The sequence below is a fragment of the Panthera leo genome, chromosome A1 (genome assembly GCF_018350215.1).
Source record: "Panthera leo isolate Ple1 chromosome A1, P.leo_Ple1_pat1.1, whole genome shotgun sequence".
NCBI classification, from domain to species: domain Eukaryota; kingdom Metazoa; phylum Chordata; class Mammalia; order Carnivora; family Felidae; genus Panthera; species Panthera leo.
In genome coordinates this window covers 67,142,197-67,158,230 of record NC_056679.1, presented here as the reverse complement: position 1 = coordinate 67,158,230, position 16,034 = coordinate 67,142,197, and the positions used below count along the sequence as shown (strand labels likewise).

Below are 16,034 nucleotides of genomic sequence, written 5' to 3'. Positions count from 1 at the left end.
ATAAACATAAACTGTTCGCTGTGTCGATGTTCCAAGATCCAAATGCTTTTCCTTTATAGTCAGGCTTTCTCAAGTCAAACAGTAGTGATAAAAACTAGGGGAACATTGATCTTAGTTGATAAGCTTGCTAGTTAATATGGTGTACCTATTTTTTAATGTCATTAGATCATATAGTTTTATGTATACTTCTATTTTGATATTTGTCAGCATTTTCCTATTCCTCATTAATAGGTATAAGTTATAGAAGTAGTTTACACTTTTTTACCAATTAGTTTGTAATAATTTATGGTAAACTCTTTCAAATGTTAAATTGTTCTCTAAACATATGAACATATTCTTTGATTCGTGTGTGTGTGCGCATTTTTAGGAGGTGATTCCTCACATGGCTGAGGAATATGGGTTCCAGTACGAGCTAGTGCAGTATCAGTGGCCCCGCTGGCTTCACCAGCAGACGGAAAAACAGAGGATTATTTGGGGTTACAAAATTCTTTTCCTCGATGTCCTTTTTCCCCTAGCGGTGGACAAAATCATTTTTGTTGATGCTGACCAGGTAATAAGATTAACTGTTGCTTTCAGTAATACTTAAACTGTGTTTGCACTTCTGAGTACAGGGACTCAATTCATGTTGCTGGTGCTCGTTATTGTCTTTGTTGCCCTGCTGCATAAATGTGGAAGATGTGAATGTGATATGTAAGGAAAGTATCTTCAAAAAAAAAACGGTCAGAATTCCAGGGGAAAATCCAGTGTATCACAAGCAGTACCATTTATTATTTGGACATTGCAGTTTTCTCTCTGAAGTGGTAGTTTTTTGGTTTTGGTAATTAAAAATAAGTACTGAAATTAGTCATGATAAAAGTAGTTGTGTGAGTTCCTATGAATGTATGAGCTGTTTGCTTAAAAGGAGCTATGCTTCTTGCTGAAAAAGTTGGCGATTACAGACAGCTCTCCTCTCTTGCTTGTACCTCCCACAGCATTCTTGGGCCTTTAGCCAATAGCCAAAACCTCATCATCCTTACACTTAAGGGGGGAAAATGTCCCAAATTTATCCCCCAAAAACCCATTCTTTCAAAACTTACATATCCAAAAATTACGACTTTTCCCCTTCCCTCCTTGCATTGCATGCCTTTGTAATCACTAGTGGGAAAAAATATTTGCAAAATACACAGAATCTTTAAGAAGAACAGTAAATAATAATGTTATATAAAATAAGTACACAAGTTAGTATTTATATTTAGGACAAAAGTGTATTTTCAAATCCTCTATTAGAGTTTACTTGTATTGTTAACTCTATTGTTGTTTTTGTGTTAGTTTCCAAGTTGACAAATATGAATCATTATCCTTAAAAATGAAGAAAACAGGAAAATGTGGATAACGAACTAAGCATTTCAAAACATATTGTCTAACATAAAACATATTTCTCCTACCTTCCCCCAGCTTACACAGTGACATTTTCCAGCAGGCTAGAGTCTATTAAAAACTGGAACACGCTAATGTTATTTCATTAAAGCCATTGAGGATAATTAAGAGGTTTTTCTTCATCATTCAGACTAATATTGGCCAATATAAAATACTGGAGATTTATCATAAAAATGATTTTGAATTATTAATCCATACCTTGATAAACTAAGAGCGATGAACTTGTGAAATATTTAATTTCTTCCCAAAACGCATATTGTTTAAGAAATCTTGATTAAGATGACATGACAGACTATTCTTATTAATAAGACCACTGTCCTATAGACTAGGCATATGCATTTTAGGTTTCTCTTCATCTGTACGAACAAGAGAAAAGGGAACTTCATAAACTCCCTACTGCTTGAAAGAGCTGTGAGCGGGGAGCCTGGGTGGCTCAGTCAGTTAAGCGTCCAACTTCAGCTTGGGTCATGATCTCATGGTTCGTGAGTTCGAGCCCTGTGTTGGGACTCTGTGCTGACAGCTCAGACCTGGAGCCTGCTTCAGATTCTGTATCTCCCTTGTTCTCTGCCTCTCCCCCCTCACACTCTGTCTGTCTCTCAAAATAATGAACGTTGAAAAACAATTTTTAAAAAAGAAAGAGCTGTGAGGAAAACACAGTTCTGTTTCTACAGTCAGGTGACAATTTGAGATTCACGTTAAAAAGGCTTATTATAATAGCATAATGTTATATTATTGTATAGGCTTCATCAGAGAAACTGTTTTAATTATTTAGATTGTAAGACATGACCTAAAAGAACTCCGAGATTTTGATCTGGATGGAGCGCCCTACGGGTATACCCCATTTTGTGATAGCCGCACTGAAATGGATGGGTATCGTTTCTGGAAAAAGGGATACTGGGCATCACATCTTTTAAGAAGGAAATACCATATCAGGTAAGAAAATCCATACTCTTACTTTTTAGTAACCAAATAACTTACTGGATCTCAATACTCTGTTTTCTTAGAAATCAGACAATTATGACAACCAATTGGTGTTTGCTATGTGCTAATCGCTCTTACAAGACTTTACATATATATATTTTTTAAACATAGATTCATCTCTTTTTAATATTTATTTATTTGTTTGTTTGTTTATTTAGTTTGGGAGAGAGGAGCAGCACAAGCAGGGGAGGGGCAAGTGGAAGAGGGAGAGAGAGAATCCTAAGCAAGCTCTGTGCCATCAGTGCAGAGCCCAGCGCGGGGCTCAATCCCACGAACTGTGAGATCGTGACTGGAGTTGAAATCAAGAGTCAGACACTTAACCAACTGAGCCACCCAGGCACCCCAAGACTTTACCTGTATCAACTCATAAAATTTCTGTGACAACCTTTTGAGATACTGTTATCAGCCCCATGTGATAGATGTTTCAGAGGGATGAAGCACTCATGTAACTTGCCCAGGCTTACGCTGTTAGTGCGTAACTGAGCCAGGAGTTAAACCAAGTAATAGAACTCAGGGGAGAGGCTCCTGACCACAACAGAAGACTTAAACTGGTTTGTCATATAACAAAATGAACATGCTGTCTTCAAATATGTTGTTTTGTAGAGCCATGAGTTCCATGGTATCTTGGAAAAACCTGTGGTGACTCTAAGAGGATATGGATCCTAACAGTATTATAACAAACTTCAAACCCTTGGAAACAGTTTTAGAATTGGGCGAAAATTTAGGAAAGGACTTGTTATTAGACCCAGGGATATCTGAAGTCAATCCCATTACTGTAAATAGTCACTGGGGGAAAGTAAAAATACGTGAACAACATGAGCCACCAAAGACTGTTCACCTTTGCAGTGCCTTGTATGTAGTGGATCTCAAGCAGTTCAGGAGAATTGCAGCCGGTGACAGGCTCCGGGGCCAGTACCAAGCTCTCAGTCAAGATCCAAACAGTCTGTCAAACCTAGATCAGGTAAGTAGAACGTTCTTAGACTCATTTGCAGTGCATAGATCCAGACTGCTCCAATTCCCTGCTTGTAAACTTTAAAACCTTATATTTTCAGCCTCTCCCTCCCTTTCCATTTTGGAAAACAGTTTGGGGTTTTCTTAAAATTTAAACTTAAACCTACCATATGACCAGTTATTCTCTTTGAAGGGAAATGAAAGCATATGTCTACACAAATACTTGTGCATGAATAGTAGCAGCTTTGTTTGTCAAATCCAAATCCCACAACAATCTTGTATTCATTATCTGTTGCTACCTAATGACTTACCTGAAAACCTAGCCACTTATAGTAACTGTGGGTCAGGAATCTGGGTCTGATATTGCTGGGCATTCTGCTGCAGTCTCTCACAACGCTGAAGTCTTTGTGGACCCAGGGGTTGCCATCTAATCTGAAGACTTGACTGGGTCGGTCACTCACATGATTGTGGGCATGATTCAGGGCTTTGTCACCTGTGAGGCTCATTTGCCATTTAAACTTCCTTTAACGCAGGTGCCAGCAGTCTTTACTTAGAAAGCCCCGAGCATGCAGAAATGTGAGAATTCTCCTGGAGCATTGTTTCCTAACAGGGACACAAAAGGTCACCTCCAAATCTGGAGAGCACAGCGATGGCAGCCATAAACAGCAAGAGCAGGCACGGTGTGGGTGATCGGTCGCCTTGTTTCAGGTCAGGCAGAGGCATTGAGGCTATCCGCTTGGGGCAGTGAAGAGCGGTGGGTTTCTGGGCTTCCCGCTCCATTCCTGACACGAGGGGTGAAGTCCAGCGCAGCTGTGGGCATAGTTCTAGGGCATGGATTCATCATGACACAAGATGGTTGAGTCAGATTAAATGTTTACTAGCTTAAAAATAGATATTTTAGGGGCACCTGGGTGGCTCAGTTGGTTCAGCATCTGACTTTGGCTCCAGTCATGATCTCACGGTGTGAGTTCGAGCCCCATGTCGGGCTCTGTGCTGACAGCTCAGAGCCTGGAGCCTGCTTCAGACTCTGTGTCTCCCTCTCTCCCTCTCACCCTCGCGCTCTCTCTCTCTCTCTCTCTCTCTCTCTCTCTGCCCCTCCCCCTCATGTGCGTGCACACTCTCTCTCTCAAAAATAAACGTTAAAATTTTTTTCAAATAGATATTTTAGATCTGCATATGATTCTTCGGACCCGTTTTTAATTTAATTGGCCTCATCAACCTCATTCCCTCTGACTCTAATTTCTATACCTCTGTGTTTAAATCATTTTTCTTCTATAGGATCTTCCCAATAATATGATTTACCAAGTGGCCATTAAGTCTCTTCCTCAAGACTGGCTGTGGTGTGAAACCTGGTGTGACGATGAATCCAAACAGAGAGCCAAAACAATCGATCTGGTGAGTGCGTGTGTGTTGTCATTTGTGTATAAGCAGATGTGAAAATGTTCGAATAGAAGTATCTTCTCTTTTACAAATGGAATGGCACACATGTGGCACACTGCTGCTTAGTCTATTTGCTCTATTTACTTAAGTTGGCCAAGTACAGGGCTGTCTCTGGGGGACCCCAAGGTCACCCCCAAGTTTGCTGAATCACAAGAGGACTCAGAGGACTCAGAATATCATCATACTCATGGCTATGCTTTATTCCAGTGGGTACAGGGCAAAAGGGAAAGGATGTATGGGGCAAAGTCCAGAGAAGACCAGATGCCAGCTTCCAAGAGCCCTCTCCCCATGCAGCCTCACAGGGCAAGCTTAATCCCTGAAGCTATAAGGAATTTCACAGCACATGTGAAGTGTTGTCTACCAGGGAAGCTGATTAGGAACCCAGTACCCAGGATTCTTATTGAGGGCTGGTCCCATAAGCACGCCCCTGCCTGTCACATACCAGGCACTTCACACTTTAAAAGCTTATAATTCGCAACATCCAGAAGGAAAGCACATGTTTGGCATAAACTATGTGGTTGGCACAGGTTAGGCATGGTGAGCCATTCTCATCAGGAATGGTGGGAACACTCCTGAAACCCAAGTTCCCAGATGCCAGCCGAAGCCCCTCCTTGCAAGCAGGCCTTTCCAAGGATAGCGATCTCAGGCTTGCTGGGTTCCTCTTTAATGCACAGCGGCATCTGAGAGAAAGACCATGAGCTGCTGAAATGTTCCTGGATTAACTATCATCTTAATACACAATCAGTTTGGTTCTCCTGCCAATGTTTTTCCCAAATGTGTCCACTTGAATTATCCTATACATGTCTGGGTTTTTTTTCCTTCCTTTTGAGAAAAATTTTTAACTTTTAGTTTTAAACAGTTTATGCTCTATTTCTCCTAGACATGAAATATTTCAAGCTAATGTATTGTCTAGCTATCTTGAACTTACATTCCAGTACTATAGTGTCTTTAATAGTTATATCGTCATTCTTTTTCTGACCATATTGTTTTTATGTGCTAATTTGAGTTTAAAATAATTATTTGTAAGATCTTCCGTTAAAAAATAAACTATCCAAATATTAGCATTCATGCAGTTTTGAACATAAGAAGACAGGACAATAAAATCTAGGGACATTTTTCTAGGTACGTGTAGAAATGTATAGGAAAGTGGTAGCACGCCAACTTGTCAGATTGCCGTCAAAGGTGATAGAAAGCAGAATCGAGGTGGCATTGTTAAGAAGAAAGCAAGGGAATTTTCTAAAGAGAGACCAAGAACCTTACTGAACATAACTCATAAGATGTTAAGGTTGTGCTGTGACATATAAGGTTGTGACTCATACATTAGTGACATACGGTCTCCTTGGGATCTCTAACACTTAGGTTAACATGAGCTAACTATAACAAACCCCAGATTTCAGTGGTGTCACACTCACCTAAGTCCAGATCTAAGTGGGTGTTGTCAGTGAGTAGCTTCCCTGTCCATCATGGGACCAGCCTCCATCCATCTTGTGGCTCCTTCATCCTCTGAGGTGCTGTCATCATCTGTAGCCATCAGAAGCTGATCTGTCCAGTATGGCAGCCACTTGCCACACGTGGCCATTGAGCTAAAATATTGCTGATCTGGGGCGCCTGGGTGGCTCAGTCGGTTAAGTGTCCGACTTCGGCTCAGTTCATGATCTCATGGTTCACGAGTTCAAGCCCCGCGTCAGGCTCTGTGCTGACAGCTCGGAGCCTGGAGCCTGCTTCTGATTCTGTGTCTCCCTCTCTCTCTGACCCTCCCCCCATTCATGCTCTGTCTCTCTCTGTCTCAAAAATAAATAAACATTAGAAAAAAAAAATTTTTTTAAATATTGCTGACCTGAATTGAGATGTGCTGTAAAGTATAAAATACACACTAGATTTTGAAGACTCAGCACAATAAAAAGAATATAAAAATATAAATAGTATTTATATTTATTACATATTGACTGATAGTGTTTTTGATATATTTGTATGTTTATTTCAACTGTTCCGTTTATACTTTTATATGTGGCTACGAGAAAATTTAAAATTCCATCATATTTCTGTTGGGTAGTGTTGATCTGGAGGGGAGAAAAAGAGTATGAGGAATGCTTCCTGACTCCTAAAAGCTGCGGCCCCTTGGTGGATTCGTTGTGGGACCACATTTAGATGTAAGGGCAGCTAAGAAATGTCATTCCCAGATGGGCAGCTGCTACTTAGTGATAGGTCTACATAGAAAAAAGATGGCATAAATTTTCGTGGACAGGTAGCCATCCCTCCCACAGAAACACTTAAAAATGAGAGAACATGCTAATTTGGGCCAACTTCTTTGGGAAAAAAGTTAAGGGAATGCAGACAAACCCCAAGGAAATGGCCCAATGAAGAGGAAAAAGCATGATTAATGGTATCAAAGGTGAGGATGAGAGCATTTATGAATATCATGGTACCATCTCGGCTCTGTTTCAGTCAACCTGGGCATTATTGACATTTGAGACCATATAATTCATAATTGTGGGGGGCTGTCCTGGGCCCTGGAGCATGTTTAGCAGCATCTCTGGCTTTACCCACTAGATGGCAGTAGTGCCCCACCACCCCCCAGTCATGACACCCAAAAATGTGTCCAGACCTTGCCAAAGCTCCCCTGGGGGGCATGATAACCCATGTAAGCACCACCAATATAGATGGGGGGGGGGGGGGAGGATTGTAAGACAGAAAACTAAGGGAAACACAGTATTTTAACAGTTTCTGACAGGATTAAAATGGAAATAGTTCCATTATCTTTACTTTATAGAACATAATGCCTGTAAGGTTAATTTCTGCAGAGAAAATCTCCTTTTCCCACTTCAGGAATATAATACTATAGGAAAAAATACACAATGGAATGAAGTGAAAATATTTGATGAGGAAGGGATTAAGACAACAGGCTCGGGGCGCCTGGGTGGCTCAGTCGGTTGAGCGTCCGACTTGGGCTCAGGTCATGATCTCGCAGTTTGTGAGTTTGAGCCCCGCATTGGGCTCTGTGCTGACAGCTGGGAGCCTGCTTCAGATTCTGTGTCTCCCTCTCTCTCTGCCCCTCCCCTGCTAATGCTCTGTCTCTCCCTCTCTCTCAAAAATAAATAAACATAAAAAAAAAAAAAAAGACAATAGGCTCATGGCTCGTACATAACCAGTAGCTCTCCCATAAGGAATTAGGGAGAAAGCAAGTCGCGGCAACTACAAGATGTCGCATGAAAGTGAGCTCAAGATGTGTTCTCTATTAATGTCTTGTAAAGAGCAAATGGGATGCTTCTGGAACTTTGTGACATTTGTCCTCCTCCCATAGTCCTTCATGTCTTGGTCGATGGCATCTCCATTCTTCATGTTGCTCAAGCCCCACACTCTGGGGTCATCTTTGACCTCTCTCCTCACACCTCACATCCAGCACATTAGCATCTTGTCGGCTGTACCGTCACATACATCCAGAATCAGATCCTTCTCCTGTTCACTTTGCCTTTTGACCTCTTAATTTCCCAAGAAACCCCATAATAGGACCAACTGCTCGCTGAGTCGTTTACATCGGTCAGATATCAGTGGAAGCATAGAGATTATCTTATTTCAGCTTCCTCCCTTGTGATGAAGCTAAGATCTTCCCCCCACACACACACAGTTAACTGAAATGTATGGGTCTTACTACCAGTAAGCAAAGAGTTGGAACCATGAGGACTGAGGATCTATACCCATCGTTATTCCACTGTATCTGTCAGGTAGACTAGTTAATATGTTTAGACATGAGATTTATAAACTCCTGTGAATTTCACCCTATCAGTATTTTGACACGAGTTCCAGTTAACTGATTTTTAATATCGCCACAGTTGCTAATTAGAACAGAAGCATATGAAGGGGAGGGAATGCTTTTGCTAAACAAACTCGAGGAATTTCTAAAGGCTAACAACATTTGTCTGTGGAAAACACAAGTATATAAACCAGATTTTAGTCCAAAGAAAGATAAAAGAATACTTATTAATATAGTCTGCTATGTTCTTTTACAAAATAATCATGTAATTAGATCTTTTGCCAAAACATTTTGGAGAAGTGTTTGACAGACTCCTTGTTAACCATAAGAATGTTTTTAAACAATTTTTGTTTAAATTTCTGATTGAGGTATTTGCATTAAATACTTACTGCATACATAAACTATTATTTGTCATTTTGCTTGATCCTTTCCCTATTAAACTAAGTACTTTTATTTGTTAGTGCTTTAAATATTTAGTACTTAGGGCTCTGCTTTTTATAAAATTCATTTTGTATGCTGTAGTGACATAGTAATGTTCTCAAGTATTTCCTTTTTTCCTGGACAATGATCTGTTCATCCTCTATCCCTCCCTCCCGCCCGCCCGCCCTTCCTTCCTTAAACGAAGCATAATTAACATACAAGGAAAGTCATTTTTCATTAACCAAATTTTATTTAAACTTTTAGTGCAATAATCCCAAAACAAAAGAACCTAAGCTAAAAGCTGCTGCCAGGATTGTCCCAGAATGGGTGGAGTATGACACTGAGATACGACAACTGTTAGAGCACCTAGAAAACAAGAAGAAAAATGCAAGTAAGTCAATATTCTATGGTGGTGTCTGAATCATGTGTTGCCTGAAGTGAAATTAAAATAGATTACAAACTCATTTCTTGGTGACTTTAGTAAATGATCAGGTCAGAATTTCTTTCAGAAAATTTGTGATATTATTAAGAACTTCATTTTATGTGGTCTTAAACTCACAAATTTAAAACATGGATAGAGAATCTATTCCCCATGGATGTAACTTCAGTTCATATCACCACATAAATGGGTGCCAAAGCATTAGCCTTCTGACACAAGAGGTAGAAAATAAAAGTAGAAAATATGCTTGTCTTTAGGATTACACCAAATGTCCCAAATATGAAAATCCAAGCCCTAAAGTTTAGTGAAAGACTTATATGGAACCTAGAAATATTACCTATCTCCCGAATTAATCCCATGTGGAATATGGATTTCCCATGTGTTCCTGGTTCTAGTAACCTCCTCAGGGCTGGAGGGTGACTTGGACTAGATGTGCTTCCATTTGTAAGATTAAAATGTGGTTACCTAGGCGTTTCATCACTCTACATAAACCTTCAACAAGTAAGTGTTGAATATTCTGTTAAAGCTGCTGTAAACTTCTTGATTGCCTCCTAATTCTCTTTCCTCATTAGTGCCTAGTTCTCTCAATTTTTCTTTACTCTTTTTTAAAAATAGCACTGAGCTCCAGTGTTAGAGACTTTCAAACAGGTTGTATTAATCCTCAACAATAATTCTTCCCAGTGGTTCAGAATAATATTCTTATTTCCCTCAGCTTTATTTTTTTTAGAAGCTGAAATGTTAAATATAAACATACAAATGTTATACATAAGGGCGCCTGGGTGGCTCAGTTGGTTGAGTGTCTGACTCTTGATTTCAGGTCATGATCTCACAGTTTGTGGGTTGAAGCCCTGCACCAGTCTCAGTGCTGGCAGTGTGGAGCCTGCTTGGGATTCTCTCTCTCTCTCTCTCTCTCTCTCTCTCTCTCTCTCTCTCTCTTCTCTCTCTCTCTCTCTCTCCCCCCCCCACTCTCTGCCCTTCCCCCACTCATTCACTTGAGCAAGCACATGCATGTGCACCCTTGCACTCTTTCTCAAAATAAATAAACTTAAAAAAATATTATATATAAACTTTCTCACATAAGCATGAAATTGTGTTTCGTCTTTTTGTATTCTTTAACAAAACCAATGCAGTTATTTTCTGAGAGGTTGAGTATTTAAAACACATCCATGTTTTGTTAATGAATTTATTTTTCTACTGTTTATTTATTTTGAGAGAGAAAGTGCATAGGGGAGGGGCCGAGAGAGAGGAGAGAGAGAGAGAGAGAGAGAATCCCAAGCCCAATGTGGGACCCCATCTCACACAACGTGAGATCATGACCTGAGCTGAAATCAAGAGTCGGGTGCTTAACCGACTGAGCCACCCAGGTGCCCCTATTTTTAATTAATTTAAATAATTTGAAGACACCATTTCAATTCAGAAGAAGATTCTGTAAGTGGTGTGATACAACTGTTTTAAAAGGGAGTTGAAGAAGACAGAAAACAGGGGAGAAAGGGGGTGGGGAAAGGAAGACAGAAAGGAAATTTTACACAATTGCCTCAAAATTTTTTAATGCACAGAACATACGGATGAAATGTTTCTCTTCCCAAACTGGAGAGAGTTAAAGGGTTAATAATAGCCAGAGTTAGTGAGGTTACTGACAAGTGAGCACTCATATGCTCGTACATACAGCAGCTGTATAAATTAAGGAAATTTTACAATGTGTATAAAAACTAAAATATGTGTGTCAGGTTTACATTTAAAAAGAGAAGTGAGGGGCATCTGGGTGGCTCAGTCGGTTAAGCATCTGACTCCTGATTTCGGCTCAGGTCATGATCTCACAGTTTGTGAGTTTGAGCCCCGCATTGGGCTGTGCTGACGGTGTGGAGCCTGCTTGGGATTCTCTCTCTCCCTCTCTCTCTGCCCCTCCTCTACTCATGTGTGCACACGCATTCTCTCTTTCAAATAAATAAATAAATAAATAAATAAGAGAAATATGTACACATGTTATGCCATTGTTTTTAATAATGAGATAGAAATAATTGATCCATTAATAGAAGATTGATTATATAAATGTCAATACATACAAAGAAATATTGTAGTCTTTCAAGAGAATTGAGATAAATGTATTTTGTGGATAGCATATTTTAAGTTAAAAATATAGTCATATTTGTAATTGGCCCCATCTTAAATAAAAATGGCATGTTTGTGTACATACCTATGAATGTGTAAAAATAAGTTTTACAAAAGATTTTTGGATTTTTTACTTAATTTTGAATTACAAATGTAAGTCTATTATAAACATGAAAACAACATGGAAGTACTATATATAGAAAGAATAAAATTGGAAGACCTCTTTTACTCAAACACAAGCAATCATTTTTAAGTCTATAGTAGGCCTTGTTTTATAACTTTTGCATTTCTCTTATTATAAGCTGTATTAGTTTTCTGGGGGTGCTCTAACACAGTACCACAAAGTAGCTGACTCAAACGGAAGAAATTTTTTGTCTCACTGTTCTAGAAGCTTGAAGTCCAAGATCAAAGTGTCTTTAGAGTTGGTTCCTTCCTGAGGGCAGTGAGGGAGGATCTGTCCCAGGCCTTCTCTTGACTTGTAGGTAGCCACTTTCTCGCTGCGTCTCTTCACATTGTCTTCTCTCTGTATACGTCTCTGGGCAGATTTCCTCATCCTACAAGGACACTAGTCATGTTGGATTAGGGTCTACCCTGGTGATGTCATTTTAACCTTATTACTTCTGTAAAGACTGTCTCCAAATAAGGTCACATTCTGAAGTCCTGCAGGTTAGGGTTCCATCATATAAATTTTGGAGAAACACAGTTCAACCTGTAACATGAATGGAGTTGAGAATCTGGTCATATGTTTCAGGGACATTTGTAATTCTGTTTTTCAACTGCTTATTTTTATCCTTTGCTCATTTTTTCTAGAGGATTATTGTCCAATACTGGAAAAAAGTTGATGGTCTTTATTTCAGAGATTTGTGTTGCCACCTTTATCATACACTAAATTCCTGCATTATTTCTGTCTCATTTGGCACATTTTTTATCCTGTTCCATTTATCTCTGTCTATACATGTGCCTATTATATACTTTTTTAATTAGAAGATTTATAGCATGTTTTATTACTGAGTAGGGCTCATCTCCCCTCATTACTATTTTGTTGTTGTTTTCCTGGTATTCTTGTGTATTTTTCCATATAAGCTTTAGAATCATCTAGTTCCAGAAATTTTTCGGTTTTTCTTTTTTGGTGGGGGGTAGGGAAGAGGATGGAGGGAAGATTACATTAAATTTATTACTTAAGTTAGGGAGTATTGACGTGTTTGTGAAAACTGTTCTTTGCACCTAAGAACATGATGTATCTTTATGTTCAGTTTCAGTTTTATGTTTGTCAAGAATCATAACATTTTAATCATATAGGTCTTACCCATATCTTTTTTAAGCTTGTCCCTAGGTATTTCATCTTTTTGTTATTATTATAAATGGGATTTTCTCTTACAGTGTATCTTACTGGTATTTGTTTGTGGTAGATTATTGTTTTCAGCTTATGAATCTTTATGATCATACTGAATCCCCCTATTATTTATAGTAATATTTCAGTTGGTTCTCTTGAATGTTTTCCCCTAGGATTACATACATCTTATCTGCAAACAAAAATGGTTTTTCCTCTAATCATTATACCTCACATTGCTTTTTCTTGTCTAATTGCTTTGGTTGATATATCTAATATGATGTTAAATATTAGCTTCTTTTTCTCACTTTGTTTGGCCAACCTTCTGTGTTTCCCTGTTAAGATAATGGCTTTGGACTAAAAAATTTATGTTGAGGAAATATCCATTGATTCCTGTTCTAATAAGTGTTTTTATCAAGAATAGGTTGCATTTTATCAACCACATCCTCAACAAAAATAGAAGCAACTGCTTGGTTTTTATATTTGATTTATTAATATAATAGACTATATTAATAGATTTACTAATATTGAAATTTCCTGTGTTCCAGAAACAAACTCAGCTTGGTCATGACCAATTATTCTTTATTTTTCCTTTTTTTAAATTAAGATATGATAGCTATAATATTCATTTCAAGCATGTAACATTCATTATTTGTATATTGTGAAATTATAGATACTTATAAAATTTGTTTTTCTTGTGATAAGAACTTTTAAGGTCTCTTAGCAACTTTCAGTATACCATAGAGTGTTGTTAACTATAATCACCATGCTGTGCATTACATCCCTATTACTTATTTTATAACTAGAAGTTTGTACCTTTTGACCCCTCACCTATTTTATCCATCCCTCAACCTCACTCTGACAACCACTAATCTATTCTCTGTGTGTGTGAGCTCAGTATTGTTTTATTTTAGATTCCTTATATAAGTGAGATCATACAGTATTTGTCTTTCTCTGACTTATTTCATTTAGCATAATGCCCTCAAGGTCCATTCATGTTGTACAAAGGGTAGGATTTCCTTCTTTTTGTGTAATGTTCTGAGGAACTGCCATATGTTTTCCATCGTGGCTGCAGCAATTTACATTCCCATCAACAGTGCACAAGGGTTCCCTTTTACTCCACATCCTTGCTAACTCTTGTTATTGTCTTTTTGATAATTGCCATTCTACGGGTACAAGATGTTAACTATGGTTTTGATTTTCATTTCCCTATGATTAGTGATTTTGACCTGTTTATCTTTTTTGGGAAAATGTCTCTTCACAGCCTCTGTCCATTTTCTTACTTGGATTGTTTAGATTTTTGCTATTGAGTTGTATGAGTTCTTTATATATTTTGGATATTGCCCCTAATCAGATACATAGTTTCTTTCATCTGCAGAAGCTTTTTAGTTTCATGTAGTCCCATTTGTTTACTTTTGCTTTTATTATCTTTACTTTTGATGACAAATTCAAAAAATCATTGCCAACACTGATATCAGGATGCTTACTGCCTATGTTTTCGTCTGGGAGGTTTATAATTTCAGGTCTTACATTTGAGTCTTTAATCCATTTTGAGTGAATCTTTGTGTTTGGTGTAAGAATGGGGCAAAGTTTCATTCTTTTGCATGTGACTGTCCAGATTTCCCAACACTATTTATTGAAGAAATTGTACTTTCCCCATTGCCTATTCTTGGCTTCTTTGTCATAAGTGCCCATCATTCTGTTTCAGTGACCTGTGTATCTGTTTTTATGGCAATCTCAAACTGTTTTGGTTACTGTAGCTTTGTGATATAGTTTTCTTGGTTTTTTTTTTTTTTGTTTGTTTGTTTTGTTTTTTTGGAGAGGGAGAAAGAGAGAATCTTCCCACAAAGGGCAGAGAGAAGTGGGGCTCACCCAAAGCAGAGTTCGTGTTCACTGAAGCAGAGTTTGTGCTCACCTAAAGTGGGGCTCGAGCTCACCCAAAGCAAGCCTCCAACTTACGAACCATGATATCATGACCTGAGCCGAAGTCAGATGCTTAATGACTGAGCCACCCAGGCACTCCTGTGATACAGTTTTAAATCAGGGACCCTGATGCCTCCAGCTTCATCATTTCTCTATGTTACTTTGGCTATTTGGTGTCTTTTGTGGTTCTTCATAAGTTTTAAAGTTTCTTGTTCTATTTCTGTGAGAAATGATATTGGAATTTTGATAGGGATTGCATTGAACCTATAGGTTGCTTAGGATAGTATGGACATTTTAACAACATTAATTCTTCCAGTCCGTGAACATGGAATATCTTTCCGTTTATTTGTGTCTTCATCAGTGTCTTAGAGTTTTCAGGGTATAGGTCTTTCACCTCCTTGGTTAAATTTATTCCTAGTATTTTATTCTTTTTGATACAATTGTAAATAGATTATTTTCTTTTTCTTTCTTATAGTTTGGTATCAGTGTATAGAAACACAACAGATTTCTGTATATTGATTTTATGTCCTGCCGCTTTACTGAATTCATTTATAGTTTTAACAGTTTTTTTGGTGGTCTTTAGGGTTTCTTCTATATAATATCATGTTATCTTCAAATACAGTTTATGTCTATTCAGCTTGGATGCATTTTCTTTCTTGCCTAATTGCTATGGCTAGTACTTCTAATAGTATATTGAATAAAAGGGGCAGGGGTAGGCATTCTTATTCATGATCTGAGAGGAAAAGTTTTCAACTTTTTGCCGTTGAATATAATGTTTGTTTTCTGTGGACTTGTCATATATGGCCTTTATTACATTGAGGTACAGTCCCTTTATACCCACTTAGTTGTGAGTTTTTGTCATAAATGGATGTTGAATTTTTTCAAATGCTTTTTCTGCATCCATTGAGATGATTTTTATCCTTCATATTGTTGATGTTTATCATGTTGATTGATTTGTGGATATTGAGCCATCCTTGCATCTCTGGAATAAATCCCACTTGATCTTGGTGTGTGATCTTTTTAATGTATTGTTGAATTCAGTTTGCTAATATTTTGAGGATTTTTGCATTTTTATTTATCAGGAATATTGGCCTGTAATTTTCTTTTCTTATAAAGTACACTTTTCTGGTTTTGGAATCCAGTTAATGCTGATCTTATAAAATGAGTTCAGATGTGTCCTTCTCTGTCTGTTGTTTGGAAAAGTTAAGAAGGATTGGTATTATTCCTTAAATGTTTGGTAGAATTCACCAGTGAAGCCTTTTGGTCCTGGACTT

At 38.1% G+C, this 16,034-nt stretch overlaps 1 protein-coding gene across 3 annotated transcripts in view; it reads left to right on the top strand.

The window, feature by feature from the left end:
- The window catches only part of UGGT2 (UDP-glucose glycoprotein glucosyltransferase 2), a 190,104-nt gene that overhangs the window by 171,486 nt on the left and 2,584 nt on the right, over positions 1-16,034 (top strand). Inside the window, exons 34-38 of one of the 3 annotated variants that reach the window (XM_042929327.1) lie at positions 368-550; positions 2,189-2,349; positions 3,244-3,358; positions 4,627-4,743; positions 9,224-9,350. In XM_042929327.1, the coding sequence (XP_042785261.1) occupies positions 368-550; positions 2,189-2,349; positions 3,244-3,358; positions 4,627-4,743; positions 9,224-9,350 (703 nt within the window). Of the gene's footprint in view, positions 1-367; positions 551-611; positions 837-2,188; positions 2,350-3,243; positions 3,359-4,626; positions 4,744-9,223; positions 9,351-16,034 lie in introns of those variants that run through there. The other 2 variants (XM_042929338.1, XM_042929345.1) reach the window with 2 other exon arrangements.